General features: G+C 43.8%; 1 protein-coding gene across 1 annotated transcript; it reads left to right on the top strand.

Moving 5' to 3' along the window:
• Nucleotides 1–551: 551 nt before the first annotated feature.
• Nucleotides 552–16810, top strand: LOC116955502 (intelectin-1a-like). Its single transcript, XM_032976632.2, has 7 exons — nt 552–806; nt 1150–1278; nt 2648–2901; nt 4704–4862; nt 5448–5571; nt 12113–12219; nt 12939–16810. The coding sequence occupies exons 1-7, from the start codon at nt 755–757 to the stop codon at nt 13089–13091; spliced, it is 978 nt and encodes a 325-aa protein (XP_032832523.1). The 5' UTR covers nt 552–754; the 3' UTR covers nt 13092–16810.
• Nucleotides 16811–17621: the final 811 nt, after the last annotated feature.

Genomic DNA, 17621 nt, shown 5'->3' with positions numbered 1-17621 from the left:
TTCCACTCGCATTCAAAAGCTGTAACTTTCCACTGTTGGACAAAAACAAGCCGATTGTCTCACATTTCCTTCCTTCCCGAGTAGGTGGTCTCTGACTTATCTGATTTGTCTCGTCATTTTCCTCACCCCGCGTCTTCATCATCATGTGCCTTCCCTCGATCCCCACTCAACAGTTCATTTTGTTCCTCTCACTGTCGTCAATTCTCCCAACGTATATTCCACTTGTGTTTTGTTTGGGGGTTCGACGAAATTGAATTGATTATAAATATGTATGTAATCAACCGTTAAATAATGGTAAAGCTGTACTTAAAACATACGCATTCTAAGAGTCAATGATCATTGTAAAGTGGATTTGCATAATATAGATGTCAGCTTTGTGTGTTTTAATGTTAATTTATTATTTGTAGATGAGGACATTGTTATGAGTAGCATGGGATATTCAACTTGGCTGACCCTGAAAATATTTCCATATCCCCTATTTCCTGCCACAATACACTTCCCTGATTGGTTGCTGTATGCAGGCATTAAACTATAAGTGTCTGTCCAACGCTCACAGAGCTGACCACTCCTGCTGTAGTCTGCAAGGCTGGTGTCTTAAACTAATAACCGATTCTGTTCTCACTCTAGTGCTCACAGTAAATCTTCACAAGTTGCGTTAGGGCTTTTGTTACCTGCAGCGGTTTGTTTTTATTGTATTTACAGGCTTCTGATCGTTGTAGAGTTAGAGAGAGTTGCGTGGTATCGCTGCTTATCCATGGGGCTCTTCAAATTGCCGCCTTTTCTGAGCATTTCCACGACACTTTTATGTGAGTTCCTTTTTATAAAAGTTTACTAATTTATATAATCGATACAATTTGCAAGTACGTAATTTGACTCCCTTGAGACTCTTTTTACCCGGTTACACAGTAACATGCACATGAATGTTAAAATTATTTTGAAACGTGCGTATGCAACCGTGCGAATCAGAGGTGTGGGGAAAGGACAACAAAGTTGAATGAAGTTCAATTTGTTCAACCCCTAAAATAATCAGATATGAAACAACAATGAAGTCTGAGAGTTAAACCACCGAGTTGGGATCGCCAAAAGAATCATGCTGCGCTTTGCTTGTGGGGTTTTAATCTGGGTGATGCTAATGCCTTGTGCTTACAGGTGCCGTTGTTGTGAGGACAGCAGTGTGCTTCTCAGCAGAGGATTGCAGTGGGATTCCACCAAAAAAATGGTCCGAGGAGCCGCCACACTCATGCCTTGAAATCAAACAGAAGACAAAAACAGAGAGAGGTGAGGCTAGATGCTTCACACAACGCTGTCTTCTAATTTAAATGAGATCTACCCCTAATTCAGCTGACACCGATATCGGGGATCCGACTCTGACATTTTAGCCCAGGGGTCGGCAACCTGCGACTCTTTGGCTGCCTCCTTGAGGCTCTTTGGCTGCACCCCTTGCGACTCTTTGGCTTCCCCTTGAGGCTCTTTGGCTGCCCCCTTGCGACTCTTTGGCTGCCCCCTTTGCGACTCTTTGGCTGCCCCCTTGCGACTCTTTGGCTGCCCCCTTGAGGCTCTTTGGCTGCCCCCTTGAGACTCTTTGGCTTCCCCCTTTGCGACTCTTTGGCTGCCCCCTTGAGACTCTTTGGCTGCCCCCTTGCGACTCTTTGGCTTCCCCCCTGGCGACTCTTTGGCTGCCCCCCTTGCAACACTTTGGCTGCCCCCCTTGAGACTCTTTAGCTACCCCCTTGCGACTCTTTGGCTTCCCCCTTTGCGACTCTTTGGCTGCCCCCTTGAGACTCTTTGGCTGCCCCCTTGCGACTCTTTGGCTCCCCCCCTGGCGACTCTTTGGCTGCCCCCCTTGCGACACTTTGGCTGCCCCCCTTGAGACTCTTTAGCTACCCCCTTGCGACTCTTTGGCTGCCCCTTGAGGCTCTTTGGCTGCCCCCTTGCGACTCTTTGGCTGCCCCCTTGCGACTCTTTGGCTGCTCGCATCTTGCCGAGGCTTCTCTGAACAAAATAGTGCCGTGGCTTAGTTTGCAATTGCGAGTTTGCGTTTTAAGTCAATGTTTTTAAATATTTAATGGAAACTGGTTAGTAAGTATGGGTATTCATAAGTCGGGCATTCGTAATTGGAGGACTGCTTGTATAGCTCAGTAGGCCTTTCCTGGTAAAATACAAAAAGTTTTAGTTCTAAAAGTTCATTCATAGTAATAATTTGTCATTTACACGTCCTCCCACTTCCTGCCGCTCGTCCCCTACCTCCTCAGCCCTCCCTTGGATCACCGATCCCTCATCTGGGATGTTGGTGGATGGCAGGGCACGCTAGGGGATGTCGGTGGGGTCTGTTCATAGCTTTGGTACCACCAAACCATGCCCATGATTCCTACCACGTGATGCACCCCCTTTTACCCAGTAACAAAACACATGCATGCCACGTGACCCAGCCACCATCTCCGAGTAACGAATTGACCCATGCCACTGCAGTTGGCCCCTCTTTCAACCTCACAGCACTGCACACTGTACCAAAATATATATTTACCTACATAATTGGTTTGGGTATCACACGTGTTCTTTCAATGGAAAGATAGCACACGTAGAAACCCACGTTTGGTCCACATCCACACAACTCATTTGTTGAATCTGTTCCCTTTGCTCACGAAAGATGGGCTATACTCGCTGCAAACGAAGAGCGGGCAGTCCTACCAGGCGTTCTGCGATATGAACACCAACGGAGGAGGCTGGACCCTGGTCGCCAGCGTCCACGAGAACAACATCGCGGCCAAGTGTACCACGGGAGACCGCTGGACCAGTCAGCAGGGCAGCAATTCTGCAGTTCCATTCATAGACGGGGATAAAAACTGGGCCAACCTCAACACATTTGGTGTGCCCGAGTCGGCGACTGATGACGACTACAAGGTTTGTCGTTTACTCAAATGGCACTTCGACCATTTGGATTCGTACAAATGCAGTGGCATGAGCATGCGGGCTACTTGACCCAGCCAATGCATCCTTGCCCACCGGAGAAGCTCAGATAGGGACTGTGTCCAGATCTTTCAAGGATTTGTTAGCTACTCACACAATCCAGCCTGGTTAAACCCAGGATGGATCATTTGCAGGCCAGTTTTAAATGTTTCTAACCAGCATAGATGTTAGATTAGGGGGGGTTCATGTTTCGCAAGCATAGAGAAGGGAGGGCATGACCGGTCAAGAACTTAAATTTTGTGTTGAGTGACAAACTAGGTAGCTTCCATAAAACGTTATGCAACCAATGTAAATATAATGCCGCCTAACTAATTTTGACCAAGACCTTGCTGCCAGGCAGGTGGCTTTGTTTTTGTGGGGCTGATAATAAGGCCCCATCGCTTAGTTCAGCAGGAGGGATTGTTTTCAAATCCTTCTCAGAGTGGGCAGAATTTAGTAAATCATCTGCATATGTAACACAGTTGACCAATAGGGAGCCATCCCTTGACTCCACCTCCCATGTTATCTATCCCAGATGGAAACTCAAGTTGTACATCCATCGAAAGTTTATTGAGCTACGTGGTCAAAATATGTTAAATAGTGTAGGGGATAAAGAGTATCCCTGTCCCACGCCAAAGTGAAACAGAAATTGGCTCCAACTCATTGTCACACAGCTTTACCAGGGGCCTGCTCACCATCATAAAGGTCCGTGATGATTGTGAGCAGAGGGTCTTGGACTCAGAAAGCATGAAGAGCCCGGCCTATTGATGGTGCCATAGGTCTTGACTAGGTCAATAAAACAGATATGTAGGTCGTGTTGAAATTCCATACAACTCTGCTGTAGCAAACGGACGGAGAAAATGGTGTCTGTGCACGACTGCTCCTATCGAGAAGCCTCTCCTCAGCATGTCTGGCAAGGCGGTGTTTGACAATACTTGCCAGGATCTTTTCCGGCACACCGAGGAGGAAGATGCCCTGGTAGTTGCAATCAGTGTGGTCCCCCTTTTAAAAATGAGCACCACCATGGAATCCTTACAATCCTGCGAAACCTGTCATGTGGACCAGATGGTTGTAATGATGTAACATAGGGTATGTCTGCACACAATCACCGTCCTCCCTCAGCAGTTCGCTTGAGAAGCAATCTCTACCTGATGCTTTACCTGGTCTCAAGCTCCAGATTATCCTTTGCACTTCCTTAATAGATGGCACGACACCCAACGACTCATGGGGAGCAGCTACTTCCTCCAATAGTTGAGGCACTGTGGCCCTAGCAGTGTCAACCCCACCTTGTCCCATTATGTTATTTGAGTTGAAGGGGTTTCCCTCCAAGACCTGACAGAAATGCTCAAACCTGCAAACCCGTTCTTGGGGGTTAGAGGTCGGATCAGTGTTCTTTCTCTTAAGGATGGTAATAGATGTGGCGCTGCAATTACTTTGTAGAAGCGAAACTTTGAACCCAACCACTTTTAGGAAGGAACCAGAGACAAATGTAGAAGCAGGTAGCTTATACGTACATAAAATTTGTGTCCATCCATCACGCTGTGGATCTCCCAAATTATATGTAGGAGGAAATCATACAAAAGATAAAACAATTGCTTTGAAGGTCAGCCAACATAGACAAATATATATGATATTGCTTGATTATTTTAAGTGAAGGTGCTGAAACAGGCGAAGAAAATGTTCATTCGTAAATACGCATGTCCGCTTTGTTAAGTTGTTTATTGTAGTTGTGTTGCTTGTGTGTTTTATTTATTCAGAACCCGGGATATTACGATCTGGAGGCAAATGACATAGCAGTGTGGCATGTTCCTAACGGGACTCCTTTACCTGCGTGGAAGACATCATCGGTCTTTCGCTACCACACAGAGTCGAAGTTTCTGGCTGCCTTTGGAGGAAGCTTTTATTCCTTTTTCAAGGTAGAGTCCTTTGTCTGACTTGTGACTCATGAGGTTGATAACCTTATATCAAAATTGTACTGGGGTGTTATATGCCTTTTGGCCAAACCACCTTGAAGGCCCTAAACTTTTCAGATCTCAGAAGCTAATCAGGATAGATCTTGCATAGTGATTTAATAATTGACCAGCAAGGTTTAATTTAATGGATATATTTCTGGAGCTCAGCCCCAGATAACTCTGGTGGAAATTAATGCCCATTGACCAGGAGGTACAGGTTGTTATCGCGCCGTCAGGCCTTTACAGTGGATAGCAATGGACAGTGGAGCGATATATGTCCCTATGTATGTCTATGCCTCCACATGTATGCTCCCTACCTCCACCAATCTGCACTTGTCCAATGTGCTGATGTATGGCCACGTACGCCGATGACCCACAAAGGTGTTGGTAGACCTTAATCTAGCAGTGATTTGACGAAAAGGAAAACGCATACATGATATGGGTGATCTTAATGGGAGCGTACACATGAATAAACACATTTTAAGTGGCGTAACATTGTTCTGTTGTTTTCAGGTAAATATTGATTGATGGTTCTCCTTTTGTTTGCAGAATTTCTTCCCATTAACGTACAATTCCGGAAGCTGTCCCACCAATAACGGGCCTGCCTACCCCATTGTTTATGACTATGGAAGTGACGCAGTCGTCAATTCTCTCAGCTGCCCTAACTGTTTGAGTAAGTATTGCTTATACTGGTACTTTATCTGCAATGCGGTATGATTAACAGATTTTGACTTAAAACTTTCGTGTCTGCAGGAATTCATATTCTTTGGTTCTTTCGGTAAAGTCACATAGATTGAAATATAATAATAAAAAAGAAACTGATAAAAAATAAATAATACATTTTAAATAAAAATAATAAGAACAACTAATGTAGACTGTAGCCTGGTTCTTAACGTCGGTGAGTGCACTGGCAGTCTATAATGTAGACTGTAGCCTGGTTATTAACCAGAGTGAGCGTACTGGCAGTCTTTAATGTAGACTTATTGTTGGTTCTTTCAGTAATAAAAATAAAATAAAAAATTAAAACAAAAACCAAGACGTTTCGATCGCAACACAAGCGGTTGTCATCAGGAAAAGGGGGGTTAGCCTCTAAAGGCAAACTGTTTATAAAGGCTGAGAGATGGGCGTAGCCCAAGTGTGTCAGCAGCATGGGTGGGGCAGCTAATGTTAATGTTGGAGAAAACAACGATACCGGCAGTGGGTCTACACGAATCAAAGGGCCGCAAGGCAATCATTGCACCTCGCTCCACACACCCACCCTGCTGATGACGAAGGTTGACAAGAAAACAAAAAATCAAGTCATGACCCAAAGTGGTTGATGACATATTTCCAATTATTTTTGAGTTATAAAAATCCTCTCGGTTGAAATTGTGTCTGTATATATGGATGGTTTCATGAACGTTTGCAAAGTACTATTGTCTTAGAAAAATATATTTCGTGTGAGCCAGCCGTATTAAAATAATGATCAGCCACTGCAGAAGAATTGGTCCTACCGTCTTTCAAATCTTCATTATGCTCACGAACACGGTCCGAGATATGTCGCTTAGTCTCCCCAATGTAAAGGCTGCCGCAAATACAGCTTAGTTTGTAGACTCGGGGATATTGCATGCCAAGAATCATGTCCTTCCCAGATGGGATCAGATCACGAATTCTATGTACTGTGTTAAATCGGACCTGGATCTTGTGTTTATTCATGATTTGGGAAATATTTTGGTTACCCCTGCTATGTATGGCCAGGTGATGGTTTTGATTGGATCGTCAGATGGCTCCTTCATAACGGTTGGGGTGATGGCTTTGCAGATTGTGTAGTCAGGATATCCATTCGCCTTGAGAACTTGGTGTACGTGTTTGAGTTCACTGGATAGGTGTTCATGGTCGGAGATACATTGAGCTCTATGGTGTAGCGTTTTGATGAGGGAATTATTCTGGGATGGATGGCGGTGGGAAACAGGTTTTAGGTAGGCGTCAGTATGGGTTACTTTCCTGCAGACAGAATGGCTAATTGAGCCATCTGGTCTCTTTTTGATTAGGACATTCGATAAAGGTAGCATGCCATCCTTTTATACCTCCATGGTGAATTTGATGGTTGAGTGTATGGAATTGATGTGGTTGAGGAATTGGTTCAAAGCCGGTCGGCCATGTGGCCAGATGACAAACGTGTCATCCACGTACCTCTACCACAAGGACGGGCGTAGAGTGGATGTCTGGATGGCGTCCATCTCAAAATTTTCCATGAAAATTTTGGCTACAACTGGAGATAAGGGAGAACCAATTGGGGTACCTTCAGTTTGTTTATAGAATTTTTTATTCCAGGTGAAGTATGCATTGGTGAGGCAGCATCTCACCAGCACCGGTACATCAGAATTCAATTTTTGTTGGACCAAATCTTCAATGATTGCAATAGTATCGGGCACAGGAACTTTGGTGAGCAAAGAAACTACATCGAAACTCACGAGCAAATCACCTGGGGACAGTGAGATGTCTTTAATTGATGATACTAGGTGAGCCGAGTTCAGTACAGAAGAGGTCGTTTTACCGGTGAATGGCTGCAAGGTCTTATACAGATATCGGGCCAGTTTGTAGGTGGGTGAGCCAATGTTGGAGACGATGGGAAGAAGGGGTGTACCTTCCTTATGGATTTTTGGTAAGCCATATTATCTTATTCATATTCTTGGTTCTTTCAGTAAAGTTACGTAGAAGGTAAATAATAAAATAATAATAAAACATAATAAAATAAAATTATCACGACGTTTCGGCTACAACACAAGCAGCCGTCCTCAGGTGAAGAACAGAGCTGTCAGAAAAACAGCATCCTAATGAACACTGCTAAGCTTGGCAGCGTATTTTAAGCTGGATGGGAGGAGCAGAGCGCCTTGACAAAGGAGTTTACATATCAACAGAGGCATTTAGTATATTGATGCTAAAGAACTGCAACTACCTCTACTACATACAATAAACCGATGTGAAAAAACTATATATAAACTATATCAATATAATCAATGTACTCAATATGCTCTCCAATAAGCTGAGCTATTAACATTAAGTAACTTGGTATACACTGACTATATATTGACTACCATACAGTAAACCGATAAAAAACTAAAATAAACTACGTTCATATATTTTGATTTAAAGCTTTTGTGACTGCAGGGATTCATATTCTTGGATCTTTCGGTAAAGTCACGTAGGTATAAAATAAAATAAATCAAGATGTTTTGGGCGCAACACAAGCGTCTGTCATCAGGTGAGAAAGCATGTTCTGCTGCTGAGGCAGACTTTTAAAAGGTTTGAAATGGGTGTAGCCCAAGGGTTATAAAGTGGCCGGGGCTAGTGATGTGAATGTGAGAAATTAGCATGTAACTGTAAGATCGGAGGAGAGCGGCCTTCACGACGAGGGAGTGCAACCCAACGGGTGCAATCCAAAGGGCATGTGAGCATGAGAGTGCAATCCAAAGGACATGTGAGCATGAGAGTGCAATCCAAAAGACATGTGAGCATGAGAGTGCAATCCAAAGGACATGTGAGCATGAGAGTGCAATCCAAAAGACATGTGAGCATGAGAGTGCAATCCAAAAGACATGTGAGCATGAGAGTGCAATCCAAAAGACATGTGAGCATGAGAGTGCAATCCAAAAGACATGTGAGCATGAGAGTGCAATCCAAAAGACATGTGAGCATGAGACTGCAATCCAAAAGACATGTGAGCATGAGAGTGCAATCCTAAAGACATGTGAGCATGAGAGTGCAATCCAAAAGACATGTGAGCATGAGAGTGCAATCCAAAAGACATGTGAGCATGAGAGTGCAATCCAAAAGACATGTGAGCATGAGAGTGCAATCCTAAAGACATGTGAGCATGAGAGTGCAATCCAAAGGCGTGAGAGTGCAATGCATGAGAGATTTAAGAGAGAGGCATAGAGAGGGAGAGAAACAGAGAGTCGGAAATATCAGCTGACATAGGCAGGTAGGATGGAAACATCACAGTCAGTTAAGATTTTACCTGGTTAAAAGCGTCCTTCCAATGATTGCTCAGTTTGTACCCATCCTCTTGGTTGAATTTGTGTCTGTGTTTATATATCTGGATGGCTTCATGAACAAATCTCTGAACGTAGCCGATAGGTTTGCAGAGTACCTCCGTCTTGGAAAAATGAATTTTATGCGAGCCCACAGCGTTAAAACAATGATCGGCAATGGCCGAGGTATTGGTCCTACCGTGTTTCAGATCTGCCTTGTGTTCACGAACATGGTCCAAGACATGTCGTTTCGTTTCCCCAATGTAACTGCTGCTCCAACCACAACTCAGTTTGTCGACACCAGGAATCGCATCCTTTACAGATGGGATTAAATCACGGATTTTGTGTACCATTTTGAAACGAACCTGGATCTTGTGTTTGTTTAAGATTTTGGAAATCTTTTTGGTAACCCCCGGGACAGACGGGACGTAACATCAGCATAAGATAAAAAAAACACCAAAGAAATATTAAATTATCTCAACCACAACTGTCGGCAGTGGCAGAACATGCTTGTCAACAAGGACACTCAATTGATTTTAATAACGTTGAAGTGTTGTGTAAAACTAATTATTACTGGCAAAGACTAATTAGAGAATCCATTGAAATCGAGAGAAATAACTTTAATCGCTCTGACAGCTACAGGCTTAGTGCGGCTTGGAAGCGTATTATTAAATAATGTTGTGAGCCCACATCGGGGAGCCCTTTGATGCGAGCTTTGAGAAGTGGGTGTTACCCGCAGCATTCTATCAAAAAGCTGCTTAGCCCAGCCCTCCCACCAACCCACGCCCCCTTACTGACTCCTCCCCCTCCCTTAACCTGTATATAATCCAAGGTCGTCTCTGAACTGTGCTCCTAACACAGACATTCTGCGTTGACTTTTCCACCTGAAGACGGAAGCTTGTGTTGCCTCCAAAACGTCGTGATTTAATTATTTTCTTTTATTTTGTTTTATTTTATCTACGTGACTTTACCAAATAAAACCAAAGAGAATGCATATTACAATTCCTTATACGGGAAACATACGAATTAACGGATTACTAACGTAGCATATAATCACAATAACACACATTACAACTAATCTACAACTCATTACTAATAATAACCATTGACTGATTTCCAATCGATTATATAATTGTAATATCCCCCCCCCCTGCCTCAAATCACTGCACCTGAATGAGTTAAATGATGACGTCACCCTGCTGCTCTATTTAAGACCGGGAGCAAGTAAGAGCTTTACCATTCTGGCGAATTGCCCGATGATGCTGGATGTAATTACTAGTGAAACGTCGTACTACTAAAACTGTAAATGTTGTGGATTCACTCTTCAGCGCACCGGTGAGCTAAAGTAGTGAACTCTTTGTCTTTTGTCAACGTGACACTTTTTTTGCTGATTGGCCATGTCGGGTGGTGAAGGTTACGACACATTTATAAATAACGCGATCTAACCCAAAACCTTTATTATGAACCCGTGCTGTGTACGGTAAAGTGATGGTTTTGGTTGTATCCTCAGAAAGTTGTCTCTGCATGGCTGAGGAGACAGCTTTGCGGATTGTTGATAACGTAGGCAATTCATCTTGACTTAACACTTTCGTGACTGCAGGAATTAATATTCTTGGGTCTTTTAGTAAAGTGACGTAGATAGGTTCAAAGAAAATAACAAAAACTACGACGTTTCGATCGCAACACAAACAATCGTCATCACGAGAAAAAAGTGTTTTTTCTCCTGATAATTTTTTATATGAAAAAAAATATTTTTTGTCCTCATGACGATTCCTTGTGTTGCGATCGAAACGTCATAGTTTTTTTGTTATTTTTGTTATTTTCTTTGAACATGTCTATGTGACTGTACCGAAAGACCCAAGAAATAGGCAATTCATCTCTAGTACGATATAATAGTTTTAGAATGTTGTGTACCCTGACAAATCTTACTCAGATTTTTAGTTTTTCCAAAACTCCAGCTAATTTGTCGGTTACTCCTGCAATATGGTAATTTAATTTTGATCGCTTTCAGCAGTATTGCTGTTCGATCTTGGTTTGGCATTCAATGCTCTGTTAATTTGAGCATAATTGTAGCCATTTAATTGTAGCGCTTCTTTAACATGATTAATCTCTCTTCTCAGACTTTCACCATCTGACACTGTTTTGGCCCGATGTATGAGTGTCTTGATGAGAGAGGATTTATGTGCGGGTGATGATGGAAATCTACATTCAGATGACTAATCTATTATATAATTACAATACCCCCTCCTCCCTCTCTGATCTCTGCACCTGATGGGTTCAGTGATGACGTCGTCCTGCTGCACTATTTAAGACCGGAAGCAGGTGGATTGCTTCACTATTCAGGCAAATAGACCGATGATGCTGGATGTAACTATCAGCGAAACGTTGTTCTACTCAAATTGTAAATGTTGTGGATTTACCCTCCAACACACCGGTGGTCTGTAGTAGTAACTAAATGACGCGTTGTTTACGTGACAAACCTTACTGGCTGTGTCTGGTGGTGGAGGGTTACGACAAAGTTATACTTACGCGATCTAACTTAAAAAATATTTTATGAATTCACTATCCGTTCCAAATATCTTGTACACAAGCTCCTAAACTGAACACCTTTATTAATTTATTTTGAGTAGTTTACAATTACGATAAAAAATAAAGGTATTTTATGCACCCGTGATTCCTAATGCGAGGGAGAAAGCAAACCCCTGTTCCCCCCCTCCTACCCACAAATATAGAAGTCAAACTCCGCCTATACCAACCAATTCTCAATCAATTTTATCTGCCCAACCTCCTGGATTGAAGGCACTTTGTTGGTGAAGTTCCCCGCGAATCGCAACTTTGCAACTGACCTCTCTGATCGCTGTGATTCCCCGATCTACCTGTTGCCCAATTTGATCCCCCCCACCCCTTGTGGACGATTGTAGGATAACCTTTTTGCATTGAGGGCCCTTCGTTGTTGGCCTCTTCAACAATTCTCTTGAGACTGGCACGGTGCCCAACAATTTTTTTTAACGATGGCTGCAGTCACCCCACTCTTGAAAAAAGCGAGGTTTTTTTGTAACAATCATTATCCTAAAGCTGTGGAAAAGTGAGCGGTGCCGTGTGGACCATTTAAGCATTTCAGAAATGCAGAAGCTTCATTGTTAATGAGAAGTGAAGTTGACCGTTATAAATGCATTCAATTAATGAAACAAATTTCCACAGGCGGAACGACATCAGGGTTTGTACAATTCAGAGTGTTTAACAACGAGAAAGCCCCATTTGCCATCTGCTCTGGGTTGAAGGTCGTCTCTAACTGTCACACTGAACATGTGAGTACTTCAAATACTTGCTGTCGAGCACGCTGCTACACTGATGGCACACCGAAGGGCAACGTACTTCAATAGTGTTTACCGTTGGTAGGGCTATTTTAATAAACACAATATACAGGAAGGACAAGTTCAAAGGGCTCGCATAATGCACATGCATAATGTACGTTGCCTCAGTATACCCCCCCTCCCCCACACACATTGTGCAAGAGCGCAACTGCGTGGTCACCACATCTACGCCTCTGTATAAGGAACACAACAGGTGGACATCTCCACAAATCTGGCTGTCGCCTGATGAAGCTGGTTGTAATTACTGGCGAAACGTCGTACTCAGTTTGTAAATGTTGTGGCTTGGCTCTCCAACACACCGGTGTGCTGTACTAGTAACGAATTGGCCACGTTCTGTTTACGTGACGACCCTTACTAGTTGGCTGTGTCGGGTGGTGGCGGGCCTTAACGACACATTTATATATACGCGATCTAACCCAAAAACCTCTATTATGCCTTCATTGTTGTTGGAGAGCGACTTGTTTCCAACTGCCCAGTAGCGTCCCTCATGGGCCTCCTCCACACACAGGGGCCGGTCTTGATTCCGCCGGTACCAGTCATCGGCAAGTCCAGTCAGCTCCACATCCTGAACCACATCAGCCTTTCTCCTCTCTGGCTCATGTGATGCCCGAGCACATGCCCACTCAAGTAAATGGCAATATGTGTGTGTGCAGTTCTGTGTAGGCGGTGGCGGCTACGTGCCTGAGGGAAACCCGAGACAGTGCGGTGACTTTGGTTCCTTCGACTGGAACGGCTATGGGACAGGTGTGGAATGGAGCGCATCAAAGAAGCTGCTGGAATCCGCCGTCCTCATCTACTACCGTTAAGCTGCCACCTGAAAAGCGCCCCGTGAGCAACTAAAGTGAATTTATTTACAAAAATTTTACAGACATAAGGTTAGTGCTAGGGTAGGAGCAGGTGACCTCCCTGACTGGCGGGCCGAATGCTGCTTACGACTCAATTTCATACGGCCCACAATCGGAAGATCCAAACAATATGTATCCATTACTGACAGCATCTTTGCTGCACTAATTCGCGCATGAGAATGAAATATTTTCTTTTTACAGATATGTTTCGTATATTTAGAGTGCCCAGTTACTTTCCTCAATGTAAGGGCCTCATTTTGCTCTATCGACACGCACATTAATTTTTCAGTCATTATTAGAAAATGCTAAGGTTTATGTTAATGTGTGGTCTGCCAGAGATGATTTAAAGTCAAATTCGATCGTCCATAAAGAACGTATACCCCATCCCTTATACTCCGGATTGGTCATCCAGTTATGGTCAGGATGAGTAGATTGTCCTCTCTTCTAACAATTTGTATCCACCCCAACCCAGACCCATAGTCATTATTGCCGAGTCTGGCATTTTCACTTGTTGTTCACTTTTCACTGTGTTTTACAGAATTGTCTTTCGTTCACAAGTCTGTTCATACGTTCCCAACAACTTAATTGGCACTCTCTTTATTTGATTCTTATGGCGGTACCCCGAGGTACCAAATAATAATAATTGGCCGAGGCAATTGAATGTTTTATTTCTGGGACACTATTTTTTTCCAGGGGTGCACTTCACTCCGCGACTGGGGTACCAATCAATCCGAAATCAATGCTTCTCCGCAATGTCGAAACGCTAAACATCAGCATAAAAAATCCGTTATCGAAATTTTTTACTTTGAATAGTACATCGTGTCAGCTCGTCGAGATGAGTCGATTGCCGCATCGCCGACCATCAACAGGCTAAAAGTGACTGCTTCACGGACATTATGCGAGAGCCGGGGTGCTATGGTACCCCGGGGTACCGCCATAAGGTTCATTTTAAGAACACTACTTTCAGCGGCTTCAGATCTCCCACAAAAATAAAAAACAAATCCCAAATTTGGCCCACAAAGGGGGCGAAGGGGGTCAGTGGTGTAGCCATCGATTCTGCAGGAAGTGCAACTGCACCAGGGCCCACACAGGAGAAGATCGCTCAGGCGGCAGGTCATGAAGAGGGGAGGAACTGGACAGGGTGCCCCATTTCATTACCTGGGCCCAGTGCCCAGGTAATGAAATGTTGCCCACACGATCCAGCTGCGATGACAAGGTTACGTCAATGCTCTCTCTCCCCTTGTCATTCGGGGGCGGTGATATGGCCTAGCGGTAGCACGCTCTCCACCTCATTCAGATGTCCACGGTTCGAATGCAGCGGACACCCCTGATTAATACTGAGGGTGAGATAATTATAAGAATCATCATATGCGCCATCAGCTTTGGAGTGGACGTTCCAGATCCCCTTACATCATCATTCACAAGACTAGGCCATTGGGTGCCAGTTTAAAGATCCACATATTCTTATCATGAAACTAATCTGCAACTTACTCCATTGGGATTAAACGTAAGCAATCGGCCCCAAACTGGCAGACTAATGCCCGTTTGCAGGCCAGGTACCGGGTCACCTTGTGCCAACAGGGCCAGCTGCTACTGGGGCTGCCCTGTCGAATGTGTTGAGATGAGATGTGACGTGAAAGGAGGGCGCTATTATAAACAAAAACAAATTAATCCTACAATTACTCTACATTCGCTTGTTCTACTCTATATTCACATGTAGTACTCTATATTCACATTTTGTACTAAAGAGCAGAGATCCTTGCATATTCCTACAATACCCTTATATATCAAGTAACACTTTTATCTCACGTTACAGTCCAACTGATATATTCGTTACATTATACATGCTGCACTCTTTCTTTAATTAATTTGCCATGTCTACATATTTGAATGCCTCAATAGTATGCCCCGTACAGCATTGGTCAACTTATTCCTGGCCTTAATCCGTATCTGTGAATCCCTTAAGGTCACTGCTCTTGACGAATTTTCAGGAGGCGGAAGGGTGTCACTTTCGCTGATAAGTGTAAGGGTGCCGCCACACATTTGAAACCATTGGGGGGGTTTGACAGCAGCACGATCATGATGATGGGGAGGGGGGGTTCACATTCTTGTACTGTGGTGGGGGCCGCACGTCAGGGGCCGCACTAAAGGCCACCAGGGGCCACCGGTTGACCCCGCGTGGGCCTTGCAATGAAGAGCCACTTGCCGAAAGAGAGAGGCAGCAGACGTCCTCCTGTGGTTAGATTGAGGAGGTGCTACTCTGCCTCAAAAGAGTCGAACTAATCCTCTCCAGGTAAATAGGCCTGACAAGCCTTGAAAATTGACCTCGTGGTTAGTTAGCCAATCGAAATCCAGCACCGTTTCTGTTAATGGCCACGTGCTTCCTCACTTCAATGTTCATCGAAAATCCACGTTTATTTTTGCTTTGAAGACAGACAAAACTTGATGAATTTTTTTTTGTTCAGATAGAAAAAACACAGTTACCGCTTTCTGTCAGAAGAGGGAGATACGTCCCCTTAACTGTTGAATCCTCATCCGCACTTTGCTTTTAATCAGCTCAACAATCCACGTGGAAGATTGAAAACCCCATTTAGCTAAACCTGCACCGTATTCTGCCAAACTGCGTAATGCATACCTGTCAACCCTTTATCAGCGCCTAGCTTATTACAGACCAATTCAGACCTTATTGGTCACCCCGTGCCCTTATAAATCTCAAAGTTCATCCTACAAAGTCCCATCACAAGGGAGAAACACAAAGTAAAAACATTTGGATTTTTTTCGCCCGTTTTGAAACGACTGTACGCCGTGTGGACCTGAAAACTCAATTTTCCTGATCAAAAGAATTCGGGGTAAAACCGCGTGTGTTGACACGGTACGGTCATGGGAAAACCCCACGGTATCTTGCATGCTCCCTGTTAAATGTCTCTCAGCGAGCGAGATGAGGAAATATGTGAAACCAAACTTGATTTGAAGCTTTCGTGACTGCAGGAATTACTCTTTGGTTCTTTTGGTAAAGTCACGTGGAAAGAAAATAAATTAAATAATAGAATACGCCGTTTCGATTGCAACACATGCAATCGTCATCAGGTGTAGAACAAACCTAGTGAACTTATAGAGAGACAAAACACAGACACGGAGACACACAGACAGACACACAAGCAGAGAGAGACAACACAGAGACACACAGAAAGAGACACACAACATAGACACACAGAGACCCAACGCCTGTGTCGAGGCCTTAAATATAGAGAGAGGGGGGGTGCAGAGAGAGAGGTGGGTCCGCTGGCGTGGAGTAATTATCATGTCAATTAGAAAGCTGTGTGGAAATGTGAAACCATTTCTTTTTTTAATAAATGTTCACCCTTTGCCTAATGCAAGTCAACAATCTACCTAGGAGTATAACTGTGGACATTCAACGTTGGGCCAACATCAACCGACATTGGATCCCAACGTGGAATGTCTGAATCTCTTAATTCGAGGGATATATAAACAACGCGCTTTTATTTGTGCCAGGCGATATTAATAGGCGGCTTCATAAGCGAACAACTAATAAACGATGCTCCATTTTTAGACGATTCATCTCCTTTTGATTGCGTGGTGTTTGTGGCTTTAGCTATTTGCTGATCATTTCTACTCTTATACAAAATACAACCCGTGCTAATAAAACGCATGCCAATTTATGTACGTGTACTGACATTTATTGCCGTCGGAACGACATTTTCAACACTTTCTTACCTCCGGTTGAAACCAATAATTGCATATGTTCATTGAAATCTACATTGAAAACTCATTTATTTGGAACGGATTTTTGTGTTCAATTTTGTTGGCATTCCACCGCACCCCTCCGATTACCACGGTTGGCTACGTACGGTGCAAAAGAAGTTCAACAAACATAGATTTGAGGTTTTGTGGTGTTAGTAACATGGAATCCACAGCCAGCTACCGCTAAAGTCTTCTTAAAGTACCATGTCATGGAGAGATTACAATGCTAATCACCGATTTTCAAAGTTGTCGTCGGTATATTTTCACGATAGGAAGTGCCCATTCGTATATGTTGCGTGTTAAAGAAAGAATGGCTCGTGGAAGCATATATCACTGAGCCACCTCTGAGATCCCTGAAAGTGACCTCTGTTTCACTCAGTAGGGGGCAGCTCTATCCCTCCTGTGCAGTCACTCAAGAGTACCATGTGATGCTCGGTGCGTGACAGTAACGCTGATATTTAATTTGCTAGCTGGAGTTTAGCCAAATTAATAGAATAGTTAAAGTTAATGCGATTTGTTTGTTTTAGTGTGCAGATAGACAGAAACCATAAACTCCCTGCCCTTGAGAACCTGGTTTAACCTCAAGTACATGCCACCAGCCTGTATGTGAACTCCAGATCTCAGATCGTGCCAGCTCCACGCCGACATCAAAGCCACCCACTCGCCACTTCTTATTACAAATCACTGTTGCAACTATGTCGAAACCATACACCGTAGAGTGGTGCCATT

Source organism: Petromyzon marinus, chromosome 60 (assembly GCF_048934315.1).
Source record: "Petromyzon marinus isolate PM22_M1 ecotype Great Lakes invasive population chromosome 60, UKy_Petmar_22M1.pri1.0, whole genome shotgun sequence".
In the NCBI taxonomy this organism is placed as follows: domain Eukaryota; kingdom Metazoa; phylum Chordata; class Hyperoartia; order Petromyzontiformes; family Petromyzontidae; genus Petromyzon; species Petromyzon marinus.
The sequence above is the reverse complement of the archived record's forward strand: the minus strand, read 5'-3'. Positions and strand labels throughout refer to the sequence as shown.

What these genes read in the sequence shown, in the direction of transcription:
- LOC116955502 (XM_032976632.2), top strand. Translation starts at nt 755, where the DNA reads ATGGGGCTCTTCAAATTGCCGCCTTTTCTGAGCATTTCCACGACACTT. An exon ending in GCTTTTATTCCTTTTTCAAG is followed by an intron (nt 4,863 to 5,447) that starts GTAGAGTCCTTT and finishes TTTTGTTTGCAG; the next exon opens with AATTTCTTCCCATTAACGTA. An exon ending in CAGCTGCCCTAACTGTTTGA is followed by an intron (nt 5,572 to 12,112) that starts GTAAGTATTGCT and finishes AAATTTCCACAG; the next exon opens with GCGGAACGACATCAGGGTTT.